The sequence below is a fragment of the Salminus brasiliensis genome, chromosome 13 (assembly GCF_030463535.1).
Source record: "Salminus brasiliensis chromosome 13, fSalBra1.hap2, whole genome shotgun sequence".
NCBI classification, from domain to species: Eukaryota; Metazoa; Chordata; class Actinopteri; order Characiformes; family Bryconidae; genus Salminus; species Salminus brasiliensis.
The window spans coordinates 2,734,923-2,754,476 of NC_132890.1; the positions used below are offsets into that span (position 1 = coordinate 2,734,923).

General features: G+C 41.7%; 2 protein-coding genes across 2 annotated transcripts in view; one reads left to right on the plus strand and one right to left on the minus strand.

Moving 5' to 3' along the window:
- ptprq (protein tyrosine phosphatase receptor type Q) overlaps window positions 1-2,471 on the plus strand; it is a 70,813-nt gene extending 68,342 nt beyond the window's left edge. The window contains exon 58 of the mRNA XM_072695226.1: window positions 183-2,471. Within this exon, the coding sequence (XP_072551327.1) occupies window positions 183-220 (38 nt within the window). The 3' untranslated portion in view covers window positions 221-2,471. The remainder of the gene's footprint in view (window positions 1-182) is intronic.
- Window positions 2,472-6,025: 3,554 nt separating this feature from the next.
- The window catches only part of iqsec3b (IQ motif and Sec7 domain ArfGEF 3b), a 29,775-nt gene continuing 16,246 nt past the window's right edge, over window positions 6,026-19,554 (minus strand). The window contains exons 6-15 of the mRNA XM_072695808.1: window positions 18,672-18,833; window positions 17,575-17,697; window positions 16,940-17,106; window positions 15,923-16,062; window positions 14,060-14,185; window positions 13,066-13,165; window positions 12,117-12,275; window positions 11,908-11,997; window positions 11,755-11,798; window positions 6,026-8,823 (exon numbers count right to left, since the gene is read on the minus strand). Of these exons, the coding sequence (XP_072551909.1) occupies window positions 8,413-8,823; window positions 11,755-11,798; window positions 11,908-11,997; window positions 12,117-12,275; window positions 13,066-13,165; window positions 14,060-14,185; window positions 15,923-16,062; window positions 16,940-17,106; window positions 17,575-17,697; window positions 18,672-18,833 (1,522 nt within the window). The 3' untranslated portion in view covers window positions 6,026-8,412. The remainder of the gene's footprint in view (window positions 8,824-11,754; window positions 11,799-11,907; window positions 11,998-12,116; window positions 12,276-13,065; window positions 13,166-14,059; window positions 14,186-15,922; window positions 16,063-16,939; window positions 17,107-17,574; window positions 17,698-18,671; window positions 18,834-19,554) is intronic.

Here is a 19,554-nt window from a genome sequence, read left to right on the forward strand (position 1 = left end):
GCCCCCATTGTCCTATAGCATTTGGGTCGAATGTTTTTAAGGTGATAATCAGCACACACTCAACCAGGTGTGTCCAAACCTTTGATGGGTACTACATGTCTAATTGATTTCAGCTGTGATTTTTTTGAGTTGTCAGATTATAGCAAATATGGCTAAGGGCTGGCTTTTGGTTCTGTTCCCAGGTGATGTTGAGTTGGAGTGGGAAGAGACGACGATGTAAAGGCTGACATTGATTCCTATGAACTTTGTCTGTGAAGACTGCACTGACAGCTGAGAGACACAGAACAAACGGACGAACCCTGAATGTAGACTACTGGGACACTGCGGCCAAACAGAGCAAACACAGGCACACCTTTCAACTGACAGTTCGCACACATAGTGTGCATGTGTGAGTGTGTGTATGGAATACTCATTGCATACCATCCCTGCATCCTCCTCCCCACACTGATTGCTAGAAAGGGCAAATCCGAACCCCCCTTTTCACTGCAAAAGACCTCCAGACAGATTTCGCAGACCGGAGTGGTGGTGCGCTATTCTACTGTGCAGCAACTCCTGCTCGAATATGAAGAATTAGAAGCCTTCTGGAAGGAAGAATGGGTGAAAATCTCCAAACAAGAATTATATGTGTACAGAATACTCATTATACACCTTCCCCAAAATCAGCTCGACCTCTAGTTTGCAATATGACTGCACAAATGACCAAACTACAGTAAGAAGGTCGCTGTAGGCTGCATACAATCTATTAGTGTAGTAAGATTTGTAAGACCTCTCTCAGCAAACTGGGAACCACTTATTTCTGTACTGATGTTCCCTGGGTACGTTTGTTGAGCATTTTCAGGAAGCCGTCCTCGGTTCGTAATACTAGTTAACAGGCGGAGGTCTGGAGGAGAGTACTGTTCTGAGAGAACAGCTCAAAGTGAACTGATCATAGCATGGCTAGAAAGGCACATCAGAGATGTGAAAGACCTTCAGATAGCTTTAGCAGACTGCAGTGGTGGTGCACTGGTCTACTGTGCAGCAACACCTGCACTAATATGGAGAATTAAAAGTGTTCAGCAAAGAACAATGGACGAAAAACCTCTACACGAAAACGGCGTTGTATTGAAAACCCATTACATAGCTCCCCTAAAACCTCTTCTGACCAAGCAAAGTAGGAAAATGCTATAAAATGGTGGTAAGAAGGAGGCCAGGATTAGTTTTACATGGGGGGGGGAGGGTTATGTCATTATTACCAGAATTTCTCAGTGATTTTAGCCGCGCCATGTCATTAATATTATTATTATTATTATTATTATTATTATTGTTGAGCTCCCATTTAAGTAAAGATTCAAGCCCCTTTACCTTCTGTAAACCAGCCATAAAAATGAGTGGGTAAATATTTCATCATATTCTGTGGAAAAGCAGAACGTTTTTCACGATTTTCTCCAGTATAGAGGAGCTTGAGACGGCATGTAGTTTCATCATGCATGACACAGATACCTCGGGTCTGCGGCAAACCAGTCAAATCCAGAGGACGAGCCAACAGACTCCTCACAGCAGCCTTAGGCAAGTCATTGCATATAGCCTGCATATATGTAATAAACATGTAGCTGCTAATTTTTAGACTAAATTGAATTATTATTGAAATTATGAGTAGGTTATAATATTGGTGATCATTTTTTATATATATATAAATGTGATTATTTTATTACATTTTATTACATTACTCCACCTCCCCATGCAAAAATAATCCTAATCCTAATAGGCCTTTTTTGCAGTCAAACCCAGACTGCAAAAGTCTTGGTTAGCACACTTAGGCACAGTCATGCAATCAGGAATCAGGTGTGTTTGCGAGAGCAACTTCCACACTTTGCTGGAGACCAGTCCTCCAGCACGGGAGTTGCGCTCCCCTGATTCAGCAGACTGCAGTGGTGGTGCACTGTTCTACTGTGCAGCGACACCTGCAGTAATATGGAGAACTAGAAGCCTTTTGCAAGGAAGACTGGGCGACTGCCTGCAGCTCTTTAGCCATGCCATATAAACAGGAAAAGACAAGTCATATCTCAGTCCCAGCATGTGCTGTTACACTGACAGTATATCGATTTCTCCTTGTTGCCCAGGCCTGTTCCCATTTCACCATGCCTTCATTGATATCCACTAACCTTTACATTCAAACAGCGGTTTCTGGTGTGATATCGTAACCCGTTCGCCTGCTCAAGGCCTTTCTGGAAGCACTGCTTTCCCCTGCCTTTCCCCCCTCATAAGCCCCCCTCCTTTAAAACAGCAGGTTGCAGTATATTACATCATTCACGTATTTATTCATTCATTCATTCGCTGAGGACATCACACATTATCTAAAGACGGACCAGCACTTGTCACCTCACTGCTTGTATTTTTCTCTACTCATTTATTGTTTTTGTCATAAATTATTAAGCCAAATGAGTGTTTGTGTCAGGAGATAGTGATGCACGACTTTTTCCGAGTGTGTATTTTCAGATGAAGCAGTATTTGTGTTTTGAAATAAATGTGTTTTTTTCCTCCGAGCTGTGTAGCCTGTCTCACATCTATGAATATTGGATGAAAAAGTCTCATTACACCGCTGCACTTTCCCTCTTGATCTGTTGGGATCTGATACATTCGGTGCTTAAGGTTTCAATGACCTAAAAATGTAACACAGAGCTAAACTATCTGTCCAAATATTTGTGGACACCCCTTCAAATGAATGCATTCAGCTGACACAGATGTGCAAATGCACACACACACAGCTTGTCCAGTCCGTGTAAAGATGTACTGCCAATAGAATAGGATTCTCTAGAGCAGCTAAACATATGTACCTATTGGCACCATGCTGCCTAATAATGCCAGGCGTGGGCTATAGAGGGGTATAAAGCCCCCCAGCATTGAGCTGTGGAGCAGTGGAGGAACTGTGTGTTGGTGCTCCATCCAGTACTTCTGAGATAAGGTGGGATGGTGATCATCATCCAACAAGAGCAGGATCAACTCTTTTCAATACCCTTGATTTCAGAATAGCAATGAACAGTGAGCAGGTGTCCCAATACTTTTGTCCATATAGTGTATGTACAAGTGTCTGTTATATGTATCCTGCATGCAGCCTCTGTGCAGCTGATGTTTCTGCTGGATCCGTTAGCTAATTTGTTAGCTAAAGCAGGTTGCCGTTACTTGGAGTTAATGCAACATTAAGCTGTAGCCAATTTAAGGACAATCTGTCACATCAGCTCCAGCATCCAGCCTGTGTGCACCTGCTACTGATCGCCTCAGTGAGGCCCCATCTGTAGCAGCAAAGTTGAATCACAGCAGATGTGAGATCTTTTACAGTCCCAGAGTTTTAAAGCCTCACTTAGTGCTCTAAAGGTTTACCTGCATTAAGGTGATGCGTGTGGACTAGGAATGTACGGATTAAGGTGTACGGACACCACCACCTCCCATCCATGTGCTAATTTACAACAGTAAACAGCAGTAAAATCACTGTAAAAACAGTCCAATCTAAAATCAGACTAAATTCTGATCTGATTTACTTTGCTGCAACTTTTTAAAAACTCTATAGTGTTTCATATCTTCCAGTCCAGTCCGACTGACCTACCTGACCTTTCAGCTCCCAGCTCCTTCACAACTCTGCAGTCTGATCGCTTAGTGTGTGCGTGCATTAGCATTAGCATTAGCCTCCTCCTCGGTTCTAAATGTGCCGTTCAGAGCTGATTCACTCTCTGGTAGAACAGCAAGCATTTCCACCATCTTTTGGTTCGGCCTTTTTGGACAGATTAACTGACACACTCTTTACCTGCTGCTCTGGGAGCCGTATGTTGTTGCCGAGTCATACGTTTACAGACGTTTAGGGACGTTTTCCTCTTCCCCGAACTTTCCATTCCCCCTTAAATAAAGCATCAGTGATTCTCTGCTGTTGAAATGCACACCATGTAGCTGCTGCACTATTTAAGGTGGAACGGAGAGCTTCAAAAACAGACTATGTAGATCCCTCTCTTTAACAGATGCCATTGAAACCAGATAATCAGTCTTATTGACTTCATCTGTCCGTGGTTTTAATGTTATGGCTGATCTGCAAATGAAATCATCCGGTTCATGCTCTTGACTCTTGAAGCAGCTTCTTCAGAAATGAGAGACAGCAGATGAGCTTCAAGGCAGAGAGCTCGGCCCTCACTGCTGCTGCAGTCTATGAGCACTGCCTCAGTCTGCTGAGCAAACCATGCAGATTCTTCAGTCCCATTGAGAGTTACCAGCATCCCTCAGATTATTACTGGGAGCCAGCTCTGTCAGTGCTGCTGCCAGAGCTGCATAGCTTCATGCTTTGAAGTAAGTGACTTAGCCTGGTATAGACATGGCACTCCATGTGAGTAATCCAGTCAAGCCTATGTAAAACTGCTCTTCACTTTGTTATAATCCCGTATTTAATTGTATTAGAGCCTGAAGAAGCACACAGGTCGACCACGACTTTGACGCCTGGTTTCGATCGTGGTGAAATGCACCTAGAATTTACATGTCCATGTTTTTTTCCTTCTTGGTTTGTGTCTATATAACTACAGGCTTATTATTCGTTCAGTATTAAGTAAACATTAACCCATGTTTGTCCACCAGAATTACACCTAGATTGCTTAAAAGTTTGTAAAACTGGTTTGCATATAGAAGGTGTCCCACTAACCCTTTGCTTTGCTTTGCTTAGAGTGAGAAGGCCGGACCCCCATCAGTAAAGCTAGAACCTATAGATATAAGCAAGTTACAGGGAGGAGACAGGGTGGTGGAGGGGTGCAGAAACTACCATCTGATATATCTGATCTGATATATGTGATATGAAATCTGATATATCATATATCATAAAGAATTCCACATATAATTATATATGAACATATAATTATATGTAGAACTGAATATATATATATATATATATATATATATATATATATATATATATATATATATATATATATATATATATATATATATATTCAGTTTACACAAATGTAAATATTGTGTATTGTGCAGAAATATATGGATTATACATACATATATTTAAATATATAGAATGGCAGAGAACAACAGATATGTATCTATATGTAATAAACATATATAATAGTAAATATCATTTTATATTCATATATATGTATGATATCTCTGATCTCGTACATGCTGAATTTTTTCCCTTTTTGACAGTGTGTGATTTTGGCAGCTGTTCTTCATTTAATGATGAATGGGCCAGTAGAGATGTGCCAATCTGACTTGGAATAGTTTTCTTTTCATTGACCTCCATTGAAGGTGCGACAGTGACAATTTAAAAACATATCCAGTAGTTTTTTTTCCATTGAGCTCCATTGAAAGTTGCGACAGCGACAATTTAAAAAATTGTCGCTGTCGCAACTTTCAATGGAGGTCAATGGATTTTTTTTTAATATATTTCTAATAAACACACTGTCCCTTTTATCTAACATATATTTGTCACACATTGAAATATAGAGATCCTGGCATTTATGTGTAACATATATATCATATATCATGAATGGACCAGTAGAAATGTCCCAATCTGACTTGGAATAAAGTTTTAATCATTTAAAAAATGGTCGCTGTCGCAACTTTCAATGGAGGTCAATGGGAAAAAAAACTTTATTCAGATTGACAGTCAGATTGGCACATTTCTTCTAGTCCATTCATGATCTATGATATATATGTTACACATAAATGTTGGGATATGTTGAAAATGTCCAGTTTCAAATAAGCCAGCATCTCTATATTTCAATATGTGACAAATATATGTTGGATAAAAGGGAATTCCATATTTCTAATAACAGTGTGCCATATGTTTGAAGTCTATATACAGTCATTTATCGTTTCATTTCTGTATAGGCTTTGTCAAGGGACATGGCAGGAGGACTGGGAGGAGCTTCAGGAATGTTCCTCCTCCCAAACCTATAAACATTTAGTTCATAACTCCACTTAATGAGCCACCTGTACTTCCTGTTTTAGCTGTCCTTGTCTCTCACACACTCTCTCACACACACACACATGCACACACAGTCTATAGATTTTCTTCTTTAATGGATACTGAGCTCTAAATCCAGTGGCATTGCATTTACAGTTTGTGCATGAGTCGTAGTTTATCAAGTGTCCATACAATATAAAATTTCATGACAGTGCTTAATACAAATATATCTCTTTTTTTCTTCAAAAACAAGAAACGGATGACAGCATTGATTCTGAAGGCCATATTCTGACTCCACATGCAGTTTAATATCTGAAGGGTTTTATACTCGGAAGTCCATCCAAGGTCGAAACAGAAACATGGGTATAAATAAAGTAAGGTGTGTGTGTAAGTGTGTGTGTGTGCGCCTTCAGTCAGGATATGGCCCGGGAGTGTTCAAAAGATCCTGGATTTTCATGGTTCTGAGCGAGCATCTGTGTAAGATTCACCCGGTACACCTGAGGGCCTTAAAAGTCTACAGCTCTGAGATGCTAGAAGACAAAATGCCGCCGTGACGATCCTCTGAAAGTAACGGAAACACTAGAGCGGCGGCCTTCGGTTTGCAGAAAAGTCCAAACTGAAGAAGACTGCAGGTCCATATTCAGTAGACTGCGTCTGGTAAATTAACATCCTCCCAATCAAATCAACTCGGCTGTGCAAAAAACATCACAGTAAAGCTATTCGCCCCCACGGTCCCCATAAGAATAAATAGACTGTTGTACATAAAGTGTTTTTTTTTTTTTTGCTATTTCTTCGTAATGACATCATTGCTAATCGTCCCTCGTACAAATAAACAAAATATCTCCATAGCAATCCATAATTAAATATATAATAATATAGAATTAGTCCTGATCAACGATCCCCACTGATCAAAATAAAAAGAGTTAATATTTAATATTACTGTAATGCATCTAAAATATACTCTGTACTCTCTCTCTCTCTCTTGCTCTCTGCAGTTGAACCATGTGCTCATTATAGATATATGCATATTCATATGCTCAACTCTTATATATGACATGCAGAAATACAGAAAACATGAATGTCAAGAGGCAAACACAAACATGATCCACAAGAAAAATCCCAAACACAAAGAGATATTAGAAGTGATAAAGTAAAAAAACAAAAAAAACAAAAAAACTCCAACAGTTCAACCAGAAAAGGGATAAAACCGCACGCATCGTCTCTGTCGAAGCCCAGCAGATCCTCTGTCACAGTAAACGCTACATAGATGCCGGACGGAAAGGGAGCTCTCTGCTTCAGTGCCTGGCAGAGTTGTATGGAACATACGGTGATTACTGATATTTTACAGAGGTGTTGGTACAACTATGAAATGCTGTCATCACAGGAGCCGGCAATCACAGCTGCCGTGAAGTTAAGGAGGGCATTTTTCATTTCATGCTGGAATGGGGGGGGGGGGGCTTCCAAACTCCTCTTTAGTATCTTTCATATATCATGAATTACACCGATCAGCCATAACATTAGCACCTAATGCCTAATACTGTGTATGTCCCCCCCACTGACCCGTTGAGGCATGTCCTGTGGTGTCTGGCACCAAGGCTAACGTTAGCAGCAGATCCTTTGAGAAGTCCTGTAAGTTGTGAGGTGGGGCCTCCATGAGCCATGACCCTGTCCCCGGTTCAGCCAGGTTGTCCATCCTTGGAGCACTTCTTTTTAGTAGGTACTGACCACTGGCAATGCATACTGGGATGTTTTTTAGGAGATGTTCTTTGACGTCACTTTGACTGCCCACTCGCTGCTTGCTTGCTAATATGTAGATCCACGTCTTAACAGGAGCCACTGGAACCAGATCATCAGTGTAATCCAGTTCAGCTGTCAGTGGTCCTAATGTAATGGCTGATTAGTGTATATAGCCTGTACATATCTCCATAAAACCGTGCTGGAAGAGCAGAACCAGCACTGTTCTGACATTTGATCTGACATCTACAGAGTTCACTGGATTTTTTTATTAGAGTCCTGAGACTCGCGACTACACTATGACATTGCTTGTGGTCGTCACGCTATACATTAAAGGTTACAAAGTCCAAACGTTAGCGCTGCAGTTCAGGAAAAGCTGCTGTAGAAACTCAGAAAGAGATAAAAGTTCAGGAAAAGAAGAACATCTGATAAAACTAACTACTCTGTATCTAAAATACTCGTTTTGTTGAGGCTACGAGGCCTAGATAAACAATTCTGTGACTAGCTTTATTCATATAGAAGAGTGAGGCCCTCAGCAGGTGTGTAAGGAGTACAAAAGGTGTGTGTGAGTGTGTGAGCTGTTGGGAGGAAGGATTTATATGGGGTTGCTTTATCTGGTTTGTGAATAGAAAAAGGTGGGTACAATGATGAGTCATGAAAAACATGACTGCACTGATTCAGCCAAATGCTTAGTGTTATATAGCATGTATACATCTGTGTGTGTGTGTGTGTGTGTGTTAGTTAGTGTGAACTCAGACCAGACTGCGTGTCCCACTGGAGTACCTGCGCTGGCTGAGAATGTGTTGTGGAGGGGGCGGAGTCGGAGGGCAGAACTGGTGCTTGTGGTGGTATGGAGGCGGGGGCGGTGGGAGGGGCGGCTGCTGAGACCCTCCCTCTCGCGACCTGATGGGCGTGGAGACGGCTGACTGGATTAAGCGCTGGGCGGGGTTCTGACTGAGGAAAGCCTCCACGCGACCGCGGCCCGCCGAGTCCACCACGATCACCTTGACGATCTGCTGGCACTGGATGAGCGTGTCGGGTGAGATGGTGAGGGCGGAGCCAGGGGCGGGGCTAGGCAGGATGGCCAGCTGTGGCTGAGCGCTGGGCGGAGCCGCCAGGGGGGAGCTGAGTTGGTACGTTTGGAGCCTGTTGTGAATTGACACCTAGTTTAGAAAACAGCCAGAAGCAGGAAGCGTTATCAGCCTGGCCTGCAGCACTCTCACGGCCCTCCGGTGCGGACGAGACAAAGATAAGGCCATGCCACGGAGCATGCAGGAGCACAGACTCACACACACACACACACACATATTCTCTATCTCGCCCCTGCGAACTTCAACACTTGAGTTACTGCTGAATTACCCACTACGAAGTGTCAGTCATGAATTCAGTAGGTGTTGTAGAGCAGCTCAGAGCTGTCCAGCACCTGTATGTAAGAGTAAGCATCCATGCAGCACCAGCAGGGAGCAAAAGCCATGTCAGGAAGGCCCTATACTTCAAGTCTTGCAAGAGCTTAGTTAGTAGTGATTTAAGCTGGAAGTTCCCAGTCCTGGTGCTGGAGACCCGTGCTACTGTGAGGATCGACATACATGTATCTGTGTTCGAACTTTAGCAAGGAAGCTTGCCTTTACGTAAGACGTTTTTATCGGTAATAGTAAATTTGAAGGAAATGACAAAAAAAAATTATTTGATTTTATATCTGATCCTTTTCCTCGTAAAGAAATCCAGTTTAGACCGAAATGCACCAGTTTAAGAATCATTGGTAGGTTGGTGTTCAACATTAAAGAGCGACTTAAAAAAGTGCTTTGCTATTTACCCAAGAAAAACCTCAGCTAGTTTTAATAGGCTAAAAATTCAAAAATCAATATAGAGACCATAATACTCTACTCTTCGCTCAAGTTCTCTCAGAAGAGGAGGGTCTTCAGTCTGGGTTTGAAGACAGCAAGCGTTGGACTCTGCTGTTCGGACACCCAGGGGAAGTTTGTTCCACCACTTCGGCCTGGACGCTTATCTTCCGTGGATTTTAAGGAGATCAGTGGTCCTCAATTCTCCACCTGTAGATCTACCTTCTAAGTCTGCGTACACTTTATCCAGCTAATCAAGCACTTAATGCCAATAACTGGTTGGCTCAGATAGGGTTGGTTAGGACTGGAGCTGAATTCTGCAGGAAGGCAGATCTCCAGGAGGTTGGCTGGTGACCACGGATTCATATGACTATTAAAATCAGAGGTCCACAACTCCAGCAAAGTTTGGAAGTTGCCATATTCAAACACACCCACTTTTCCTGGCAACTAAACTAAAGGCTGGAGAGCGGCCCACCAGGACTGGAGTATAAATATTACAAAAGCACAACCATTTAAGCTTTGCTCGGGAAATCTTAGGGTTAACTTTCGCCGATTTCACAGCCATCCATCCTTTTACCCTCCATCACTCAGTGTGATGCTAGCCAGTGCAGGCGTCTGTTAGCTGATGTAACAGAAAGACACAGTTCTCCTCCAAGCTGTCAGCCCCTCGGTATCGCGCCCTCTCCCGGGGCGTTTCCGAGCCGCCGCCCGAGAGGTTCTGTACTCGGATCCCGGTGCGAGTGTTCATCCCTCTGTGTCTGGCCTAACCCGCCATGACACAAGCGTGCAGAGTCGGCCAATGGTCTGGGATTAGGAGCAGTTGGAAAAGAAGTGGGTGGCTTGGAGGAAGGTCTGGCGTGGAAAAATTACGATATTGACTATCATAGAGTATATAGACATGGCGTTAATCGCTTTTTCGCTGACCTCGCTTTCGTTGCCCTCTGAGTTTACTTGTGTGTATTTTCCTAGCATAGATGTCTGTCTCTCTTTATTTTCTTTTCTGCTGATCTAAAAAAAAAAAACAACGATCCGTGACTCAAAAACCATGATCTGTTCTGATCAGAAAGTCCAAAAAACAGGCAGGAAGTTTAGAAGAGTCTGTTCAACAGCTCCACAGCTCCAGTGTGGGAACATTTAGGCTTAAAGCCAACAAGCTGGTATATCAACGTTTTTTAAAAACACTGTTTTTATTTAATATATTTCTATTTATTTAGGATATTTGCACAGTTTTATATTCCAATTCCAATGTCTGAATATTCCTAATGATCAAAAGTCTGTTGCTTTTTAAAATGGTGTAATTGCATTAATATGCTAATATATTATAATGATATCAGGGGCGTAAAATGGTCTTAAAATGGCAATAATACATACGCAGAGCAGGGGCACATCAGGACCAGGACTGAGAAGCTGTGGTTTAGGGGGATAGCAGGTATTGGGGTTTTCTAGGTGTTTGTATTATCATGTCTTGGTGGGGTTGGGGGTAGGGTGGGTGTTCGGCTGGGGGGGAAGGACACCGAGGGCCTGGTGTCTCTATACTGATCAGGTAAAGACAGACAGGTTGTGTTTAGAGGTCAATAGGTCAAATGTGATTGGGGCAGTTTCTTACTCCACAAGAGGGAAACAATAGGACCTCAATAAGCTTTACAAGCAACATTCAGAACATTACATGCCAAAAGGAACACATACACACACACTCACACTGTGGATCTGTATCTACACTAATGGACAAAAGTATTGGGACACCTGCTCATTCATTGTTTCTTCTAATCAAGGCTATTAAAATGAGTTTGAGTAAATATCTCTACTGTCCAGATAAGAAGACTTTCTACTAGATTTTGGAGGAACATTGCGGTGAGGATTTGATTGCAAGAGTTTGTTAAGGAGGTCAGGATGTTGGATGATCATCCCCAACTCCTCAACTCATCCTATCCAAAAGTACTGGATGGAGCTCCACCACCATCATTCCAGAGACCACAGTTCCTCCACTGCTCCACAGCTCCTCAATGCTGGGGGGCTTTATAGCCCTCTAGCCCACGCTTGGCATTAGGCAGCATGGAGCCAATAGCTTCATGATGTTGATCTACTCCAGATAGTCCTATTTTATTGGCAGTACTATAAGCTGTGTGTGTGAGATTTCACATCTGTGTCAGAAATGGGTGTAGCTTAAAGTATAGCTAAATGCATTCATAAGAAGGGGTGTCCACAAACATTCGGACATACAGTGTATATACACACCCAGCTGTTGATACAAACCTCAACTGTGTTGCTTCCTGTCTTGTCAAAAAAGTCATGGTCTCCTGTAAATCACACACACATTATTCTATTTAATCAGGAGAGCGGGGGTTCATCAGTGCTGGTAGAGTAGTCTGATTACAGCACTAGGTGTGTATGTGTGTGTGTGTGTACCTGCAGGAGAGATTGGTCTATGGATCTCCAGCTGGGTGCCATTGTTCTTAGCAGACTGATTTCTCGCCGCCTGCTGTCGCTCTAATTCCCCTGCAGGACAACGCACACACACACGCACACACACACACACACACACACACACACAGCTGTCAGTCATGGCACCAATATTCCTGAAAGCACTTCCAAACAATCCCACTAACAGGACTCACATTCGATGCGTATGTGTTCCATCTCCGCTACCTCCGCGATGCTCTCTCTCAGGTCCTCTACAAACTTCAGCAGCTCTTCAGAGCTTTGAGAACAAAAGCTCACCACCTGTTTCTTCTCAGAAGAGAATGGAGACAAGATCGTAATGCCATGAGGGTAATCTGAGAGAGAAAACACACACACACACACACACACAGACAGATAGAAGTTGGTATTTTAATTGACAGATACAACATGTGATGAAGTAACATGGGCTAGTCCTTCCTCTTCTCCCTCATCTTTCTTTTAACTGTCAAAATACACATTCACTGAACAACAGAGGTCTATTATGCACCATCATCACCATATCATCAACGTGCATGTATTATTTACAGCGTATTATATACTGTATACTGTATGTACTGTCTGTCTGTCTGTCTGCCTGCCTGCCTGCCTATCTATCTATCTATCTATCTATCTATCTATCTATCTATCTATCTATCTATCTGTCTATCTATCTATCTATCTATCTATCTATCTGCCTGTCTATCTATCTATCTGTCTGTCTATCTATCTATCTATCTATCTGTCTGTCTGTCTGTCTGTCTGTCTGTCTATCTATCTATCTATCTATCTATCTATCTATCTATCTGTCTGTCTGTCTATCTATCTATCTATCTATCTATCTGTCTGTCTGTCTATCTATCTATCTATCTATCTATCTATCTGTCTATCTATCTATCTGCCTGTCTATCTATCTATCTGTCTGTCTATCTATCTGTCTGTCTGTCTGTCTGTCTGTCTATCTATCTATCTATCTATCTATCTATCTATCTATCTATCTATCTGTCTGTCTGTCTGTCTGTCTATCTATCTATATATCTATCTATCTATCTATCTATCTATCTATCTATCTGTCTATCTGTCTGTCTATCTCTTAAGCGTTTTATATGTCGTATACTTTGTGCTTACACTCATTCTCAAACAGATGGAACTGCATTCCCAGCAGACCCATGGCCTTACAGAACGTGTACGTGGCAGCACTTTTCTTCTTGGGACACAGCTTCAGTATCTAACGACACAAAACACAAAAAACAGATGAATTTTAATTTAACTGAATTAAACTGAATGACTCTTACTTCCAGACACTGTGTTTTACTCTTAGTGCAGATGGACACAACCCATCAAAAATGTAGATGCACTCATTCAATGGTTCGGAATGAATGATTTCAATAAAAAGGAACCCAGTTTGACAGAAACACACAAGACGTATAAAAGCAGCTTAGGATGTAAACAGACTATAAAGAATCAGCAGTAAAAACAATACAATCTGATCCGTAAAATCTGTTTAAAAGTTTTATACAGTATAATTCTGTAAGTGACATCTCAGTAAACAGTATACCATATCAGAAATACGTCCTGAATGCCTGACTGTAAAATTATACAGTTAATATCAATCATTTAATGAACTCTTATTTATATTTTTCAAAATACTCTTTTTGGCGTCTGAGTATAATATTTAGATCTTCATTATTTAGGTTACTACTGTAGAAAAGAGCACAGAAATGCATCAATATGACCTGATAGATAGAGAGAACTTGATGATGTTTAAATAGAGCTGTTTTACACACTATCCAGGACTGATGAAAACTGCTGCAGATGATAATATGAATAAAATGAATAAAATGAATGTCCAGAATGTCTCATATTTCATAGATGAGGGGTCACTGTAAAATAACTGTAAACACTACATGACCGCATGTGTACAGTACTTGTAGTTCCCAAAGTATTTACCACATTATGTATAATTATTATCATATATATATATATTTTTTTTTTTTTTTAATTTAAATATATATATATATATATTTTTTTTAGTAGTAGTATTTATTTTTATTTTTTCTGATGATCAGTAACTCAGGGTTTACCTGAGCGTATGGGCATTATGTACGAGCGTGATTCTCACCACTATAAGGTCGTTGAAGAGGAACACTTCTCTCTGATGTGCTGCTTGCTTCTGATGTTTATTCACGTCAGTAACTTCATAGAGACGACTGCAGCACACCAGCCTCCGGTGAGGCACAGATAAGATCTGAAAGAGAGAGCGAGAGGGAGAGGGAGAGGGAGAGAGGGAGTAAGAGAGAGAACAATAGAGTGGCAATAGTTCACTTTAGGACTCGTCCATGTCTAAACTGATTGTGGCTCAGAGGCGCTGGCTGCGGCCTGCATCATCAGCAGAGTGTACGGATATAAAGATAGTGTGGGGATTACTCCAGAATGGATCCGGCGAAGCGGCGACGCCGGGAAAGAATAAATATTTCACGCAGGAGGAAGAACGCAGCTCTGAATTCATGTCACCTGAAACCTAAAATTAAGTCTGATGAATAATGCAGAGTTTCAATCAATCTGTCTCTCCCTCTCCTGCACACACAAACTTCCACCAACACGGTATCTCTCCTTCACACACACACACACACACACACACACACACACCGAGCCGCTGAGGAAGCTGAGGTATGAATAGTTTATGAGCCGGAGTTGTAATCGCGGCTGACGTGTACTGTACCTATCTGTTGTTTGTGCTGCGCAAAGCTACTTCAATTGTTTACTCCGGTCTCCTCCAGTCTCAGAGCAGACAGCCAAATCAGCAGAAGCCCATCTTTCCACAACAGCAAATCAATCCACAGATGTGGGAAATCAGGCGGTTATCTGAGGCCTATAAGCACCTGCTGTTCCAGACCCTCGGGAAAATTAAATTCCCATTTTTTTACACACAAATACATAAAAGAAGAAAAGCTGCTCTGAGAATGAACATCCCTCTAAAAGCCCATAAACTCCAAACCTGTCATTCAGTTCATCTTCAGACTTCAGACTTTTTATGTCGTAACTGTTATAAATTAATTTGTTAAATTGGTAGAATTAGTTGTTAATTAGTTGCATTTAGTTATTAAAAGTTATCCTATTATTCATTTATATTTAGGGGTTAGTTAGTTAGTTAATTTTAGTTACTAAAATTTAGTTGATTTAGATCATTTATTTCATTATTAATCAAAAACTAATGTAGTTACATTTACATTTTCGTTAATAATTAAAAAAAACATTTAATCACATGTTTAAGCAATGATTTGGATTATATAATTCATTTATTAAATTGTTTCATTAAAATGTTGTTTATTTTTTAATGTACTTATTAATTCATTAAGTAATGTGTCTACATTAATAATTTAGTTTTTAATGTAGTCAAATTTAATTGCAGTTATTAATTTATTAATTTATTTGTGTAGTTATTCATTTTTTATTTTATTTCATAAAAGAAACGTACATATTTTCTTGGTTATTAAATTGCTGAATTAAAATAGACTAATTAATTGATTTAATTAATTTCATTTGTTCTAATTACACTAAAAATGGGTATGAAAAGATTATTCAGAAAACATTTTTTCTGATTTTCTCTTATTGGATAAGTTTGATTCTAAATGAATCTAAATTTATCTCTTTGAATATTCGCTTTTGCATACTGCATGCCGTTGGGCATGGGTTCAAGACCTGGGTATGGAACCCACAACCTAGCTATAATTCAGCACTCTAACCACTAAAGCCAGCCAGCCCTGCCATATTGGTGAAGCCAATATGCTTCATTGATGTATTCTTATAAGAGTTAGGAAGTGAAGTGTAGGCCCACGTGGGACTAATACTCACAGTCCTTTAAGTAGTTTCAGCATGATATTAGAACACAGCCCACTGACTGGCCAACCATCAGGTGCAAATTTACATCTCAGCGTTTTAATTTCCATCAACTCTGTTCTCGACTAGATAGAAAGAGACTTACTGTCTTCATTCCCTGAATGCTCTGCTCCACCCGAGTGACGTAGGTCACGTGGTCCTCGTTGGAGCGCAACTCTCTCTGCTGGATGCGCTCGTAGATCCCAGCCACCATCTCCCGTGGAATATCCGCCCCATCGTCCACTCCTGAGGGAACCAGAGTAGGAACAGTTTGGGTACAGTTCAGAGAGAACGAGGACACGCTGCAGATTAGTGGACACTCCTTAACCCCGCTATGGGCCTCCACCTGACAACTGCAGGAGCCTCCACGCCTCTCTTTCTTCTCAAAGACGTCAATATATGAAGTTTCTGAACAGCCGAGATTAGACTCAGATAGACTCGTTCGGGTTTCACACAGCGTTATCATCAAATGACTTTTACGGCAATATCAGGGCGATATGGGGTCTCGAAAAAAGACGTCAGCTTTGGGCCAAATTTGGACCAATCAGACGAGTCGAACACAAAACAAGCCCAATTTGTAATAATAAAGTCCATATGGCGTCTGGTGCTGGGTGGGAACGTGTCTAGGAGAAATTCTGAGACTAAGAGGAGATCTTAACCTGAATATCTCTTTCCTCTGGGAACGAGCGCTAGACAGTAGACAGTTTCCCAACCGTTCACTCAGCACCAGACTGTGGAAGTGATTTCAAACGAACGGCAAATGTGGGTCTCGTTATGAATTATTACTAAACTGCAGACGCAGACAGATCTGTTGTGTCTAAAGACAAATAATATTTCATTAAATAAATGGAATTTATTCTAAATCAGAATAAGAAAAGCACACACACACACACACACACACACTCACACACACACACACACACACTCACACACACAGAGCTAAGATCCTCAGGAACTTCAGCCTGGACTCTTCAGAAGGCTGTGAAGACACCGCCACTTCCCACCAACACTTAACCATCAGTGAGTGACAGTATACAGCTTCCTTAACATCTCACCTATTCTAACACTGATAACACTCACACACACACACACACACACACACACTCACACACTCAGAGCTCACCTCTGAGGTTGCGGATGAAGTCCTCCAGGAGCATCTTGCGCTCGGGTTTGATGTTGGGGCTGTACATGTCAGTGTTGAGCAGGACGATGGCGAAGGCCAGGATGAAGATGGTGTCAGGGTTATGGAACTGCTGGACCACATCTGGATTACACATACAGTACCGCTGACTGAGAGAGAGAGAGAGAGAGAGAGAGAAGAAAAAAAGAGAAAGGTGAAATGAAAGATGAAATGTGCTCTTGGAGTGAAGGGCAGAAGGTAAGAGATGGAGGAGATGGAGGCCGAGAGAACGGGAGGACGGAGGAAATAAAGGAGGGACAGGGAAAGTAATAGTGCACTTAGTCTGCCTCTCGCCTCTGGGTTTGTATTTCATGAATTTTTTCCATTAAGATTCTGTGGTTCAGAATAGCCCAAGGAGACCATTAACTCTCAAACGTATGCATACACACACACACACATACACACACACACACACACTCTCACCAATGTTCTGGAGGTCAAAAAGTAAGCTAAGTAAGCTGCTCCTAAGCGAGAAGTGTGTTTGTGTGTGATACGCAGAGCCAGCTTTTCTATGGAGGTCTTAAAGCAGCGTCTAGACGAGGGGCTATGAGGATTAGCACAGAACCAGTGTTTCTCACCTGAATGCCTCAATGAGTCTCTCCACCTTCTGAGCTTCTCCCTGCACTCGTACGTGGGCCTGAAACTTCCGCAGAGCCTCGTCCAGCTCCAGCATGGAGAAGTCCATCTCATCCACCACACAGCTGAGAGAGAGAGAGAGAGAGAGAGAGAGACAGAGAGAGAGAGAGAGAGTGTGATTCAATCGTGTTGCTGACGGATGCAGTTAACAATGTTCTCCAATGTTCTCCCATCCGTACAGTTCTACAATGTTTTCTCTGTTCCAAATGGTTTCCTTATTCACTGTGAACTAGAATGTTCATAGTGTTCTAGAATGTTCTAGAGTGAAAACACTATGAATGGAGAGAGTCTAGAACAGTATGAATGGGAAGAGGACATTCTAGAACACTATGAACACTAATTCTAGAACACTATGAATGGGGAGAGAACATTCTAGAACAGTCTAGAACAGTATGAATGGAAGAGAACATTCTAGAACAGTATGAATGGGAGAGAACATACTAGAACACTATGAATGGGGAGAGAACATTCTAGAACAGTATGAATGGGAGAGAACATTCTAGAACATTCTAGAACACTATTAATGGGAGAGAACATTCTAGGACAGTCTAGAATACTATGAATGGGGAGAGAACATTCTAGAACACTATGAATGGGGAAAGAACATCCTAGAACACTATAAATGGGGAGAGAACATACCAAATGGTTTCCTTATTCACTGTGATCTAGAATGTTGAGTGTTCTAGAATGTTCTAAAAAAACTATGAATGGGGAGAGAACATTCTAGAACAGTCTAGAACAGTATGAATGGAAGAGAACATTCTAGAACAGTATGAATGGGAGAGAACATACTAGAACACTATGAATGGGGAGAGAACATTCTAGAACAGTATGAATGGGAGAGAACATTCTAGAACAGTATGAATGGGAGAGAACATTCTAGAACATTCTAGAACAGTATGAATGGGAGAGAACATTCTAGGACATTCTAGAACATTATGAATCATAGTGTTCTTGCTGTTCTCCGTAGCTCACTAACAGTGCAGCTGTTTGATTGTAAACGTGTGCAGCGTTGGGGGGAACCGAAGGTGCTACTCACTCTAGAACGTCTCTGTTTAACTGCCTCTTGCTGTTGCCCAGAAACTCTCCAATCATCTGCCGGCTTAAGCCCTTCCTCTGCAGCAGGAAGTGAGCCACACCTATGGGCGTGTCCGGGATGAAGCCGCGGGAGATGAGGAACTGGATGCCTTTGTCTGGATTTCTGCAAAAACAAAAATCACAGACCTCTGGCTATCTGAAAGGCCTCTCTATGAGTGTGTGTGTGTGTGTGAGTGTGTGTGAGTGTGTGAGTGTGTGTGTGTGTGTGCACTGTCTACTATTCTCTACAAGACCTCTGAAGGTGTTCTGTGCTATCTGGCACCTGTAAATTGTGAGGTGGGGCTTCCACGAGCATCAGTGAGCCTTGGGAGCTCATGTCCCAAAAACTGTCCTTCCTTGGAGCACTTTAGGTAGGTACTGACCGCTGCCTGATGTTTTGGAGATGTTCTGACCATGTTCTGAGCCAGTCGTCTAGAACATCACAGTTTGGTTCTTGTCAAAGTGTCTCAGGTTCTTACGTTTGCCCATTTTCCTGCCTAATACATCCAGGTGGGTCAAAGCATCAGCGTCACTCCCTTTACTCCCGTCACTCCCTCTACCTTTTAAGTGGTCTTAATGTTATGGCAGATCGGTGTGTGTGTGTGTGTGTGTGTGTGTGTGCATGTATTAGGTGTGGTTTAGGCTACAAGCGTAGATCATGAATTTTCCAGAACGTTCTGTCAACATGACTTAGCAGCTCTGTTCCACCACTGTGGCAAGAAAGCCTCATATGCAGCTTCCATCATTAACCATACATGAGAATGGAGCATCACACACACACACACACACACACACACACAGAAACACCACCTGAAGACATATTCCACACAAATTCAACAGACATC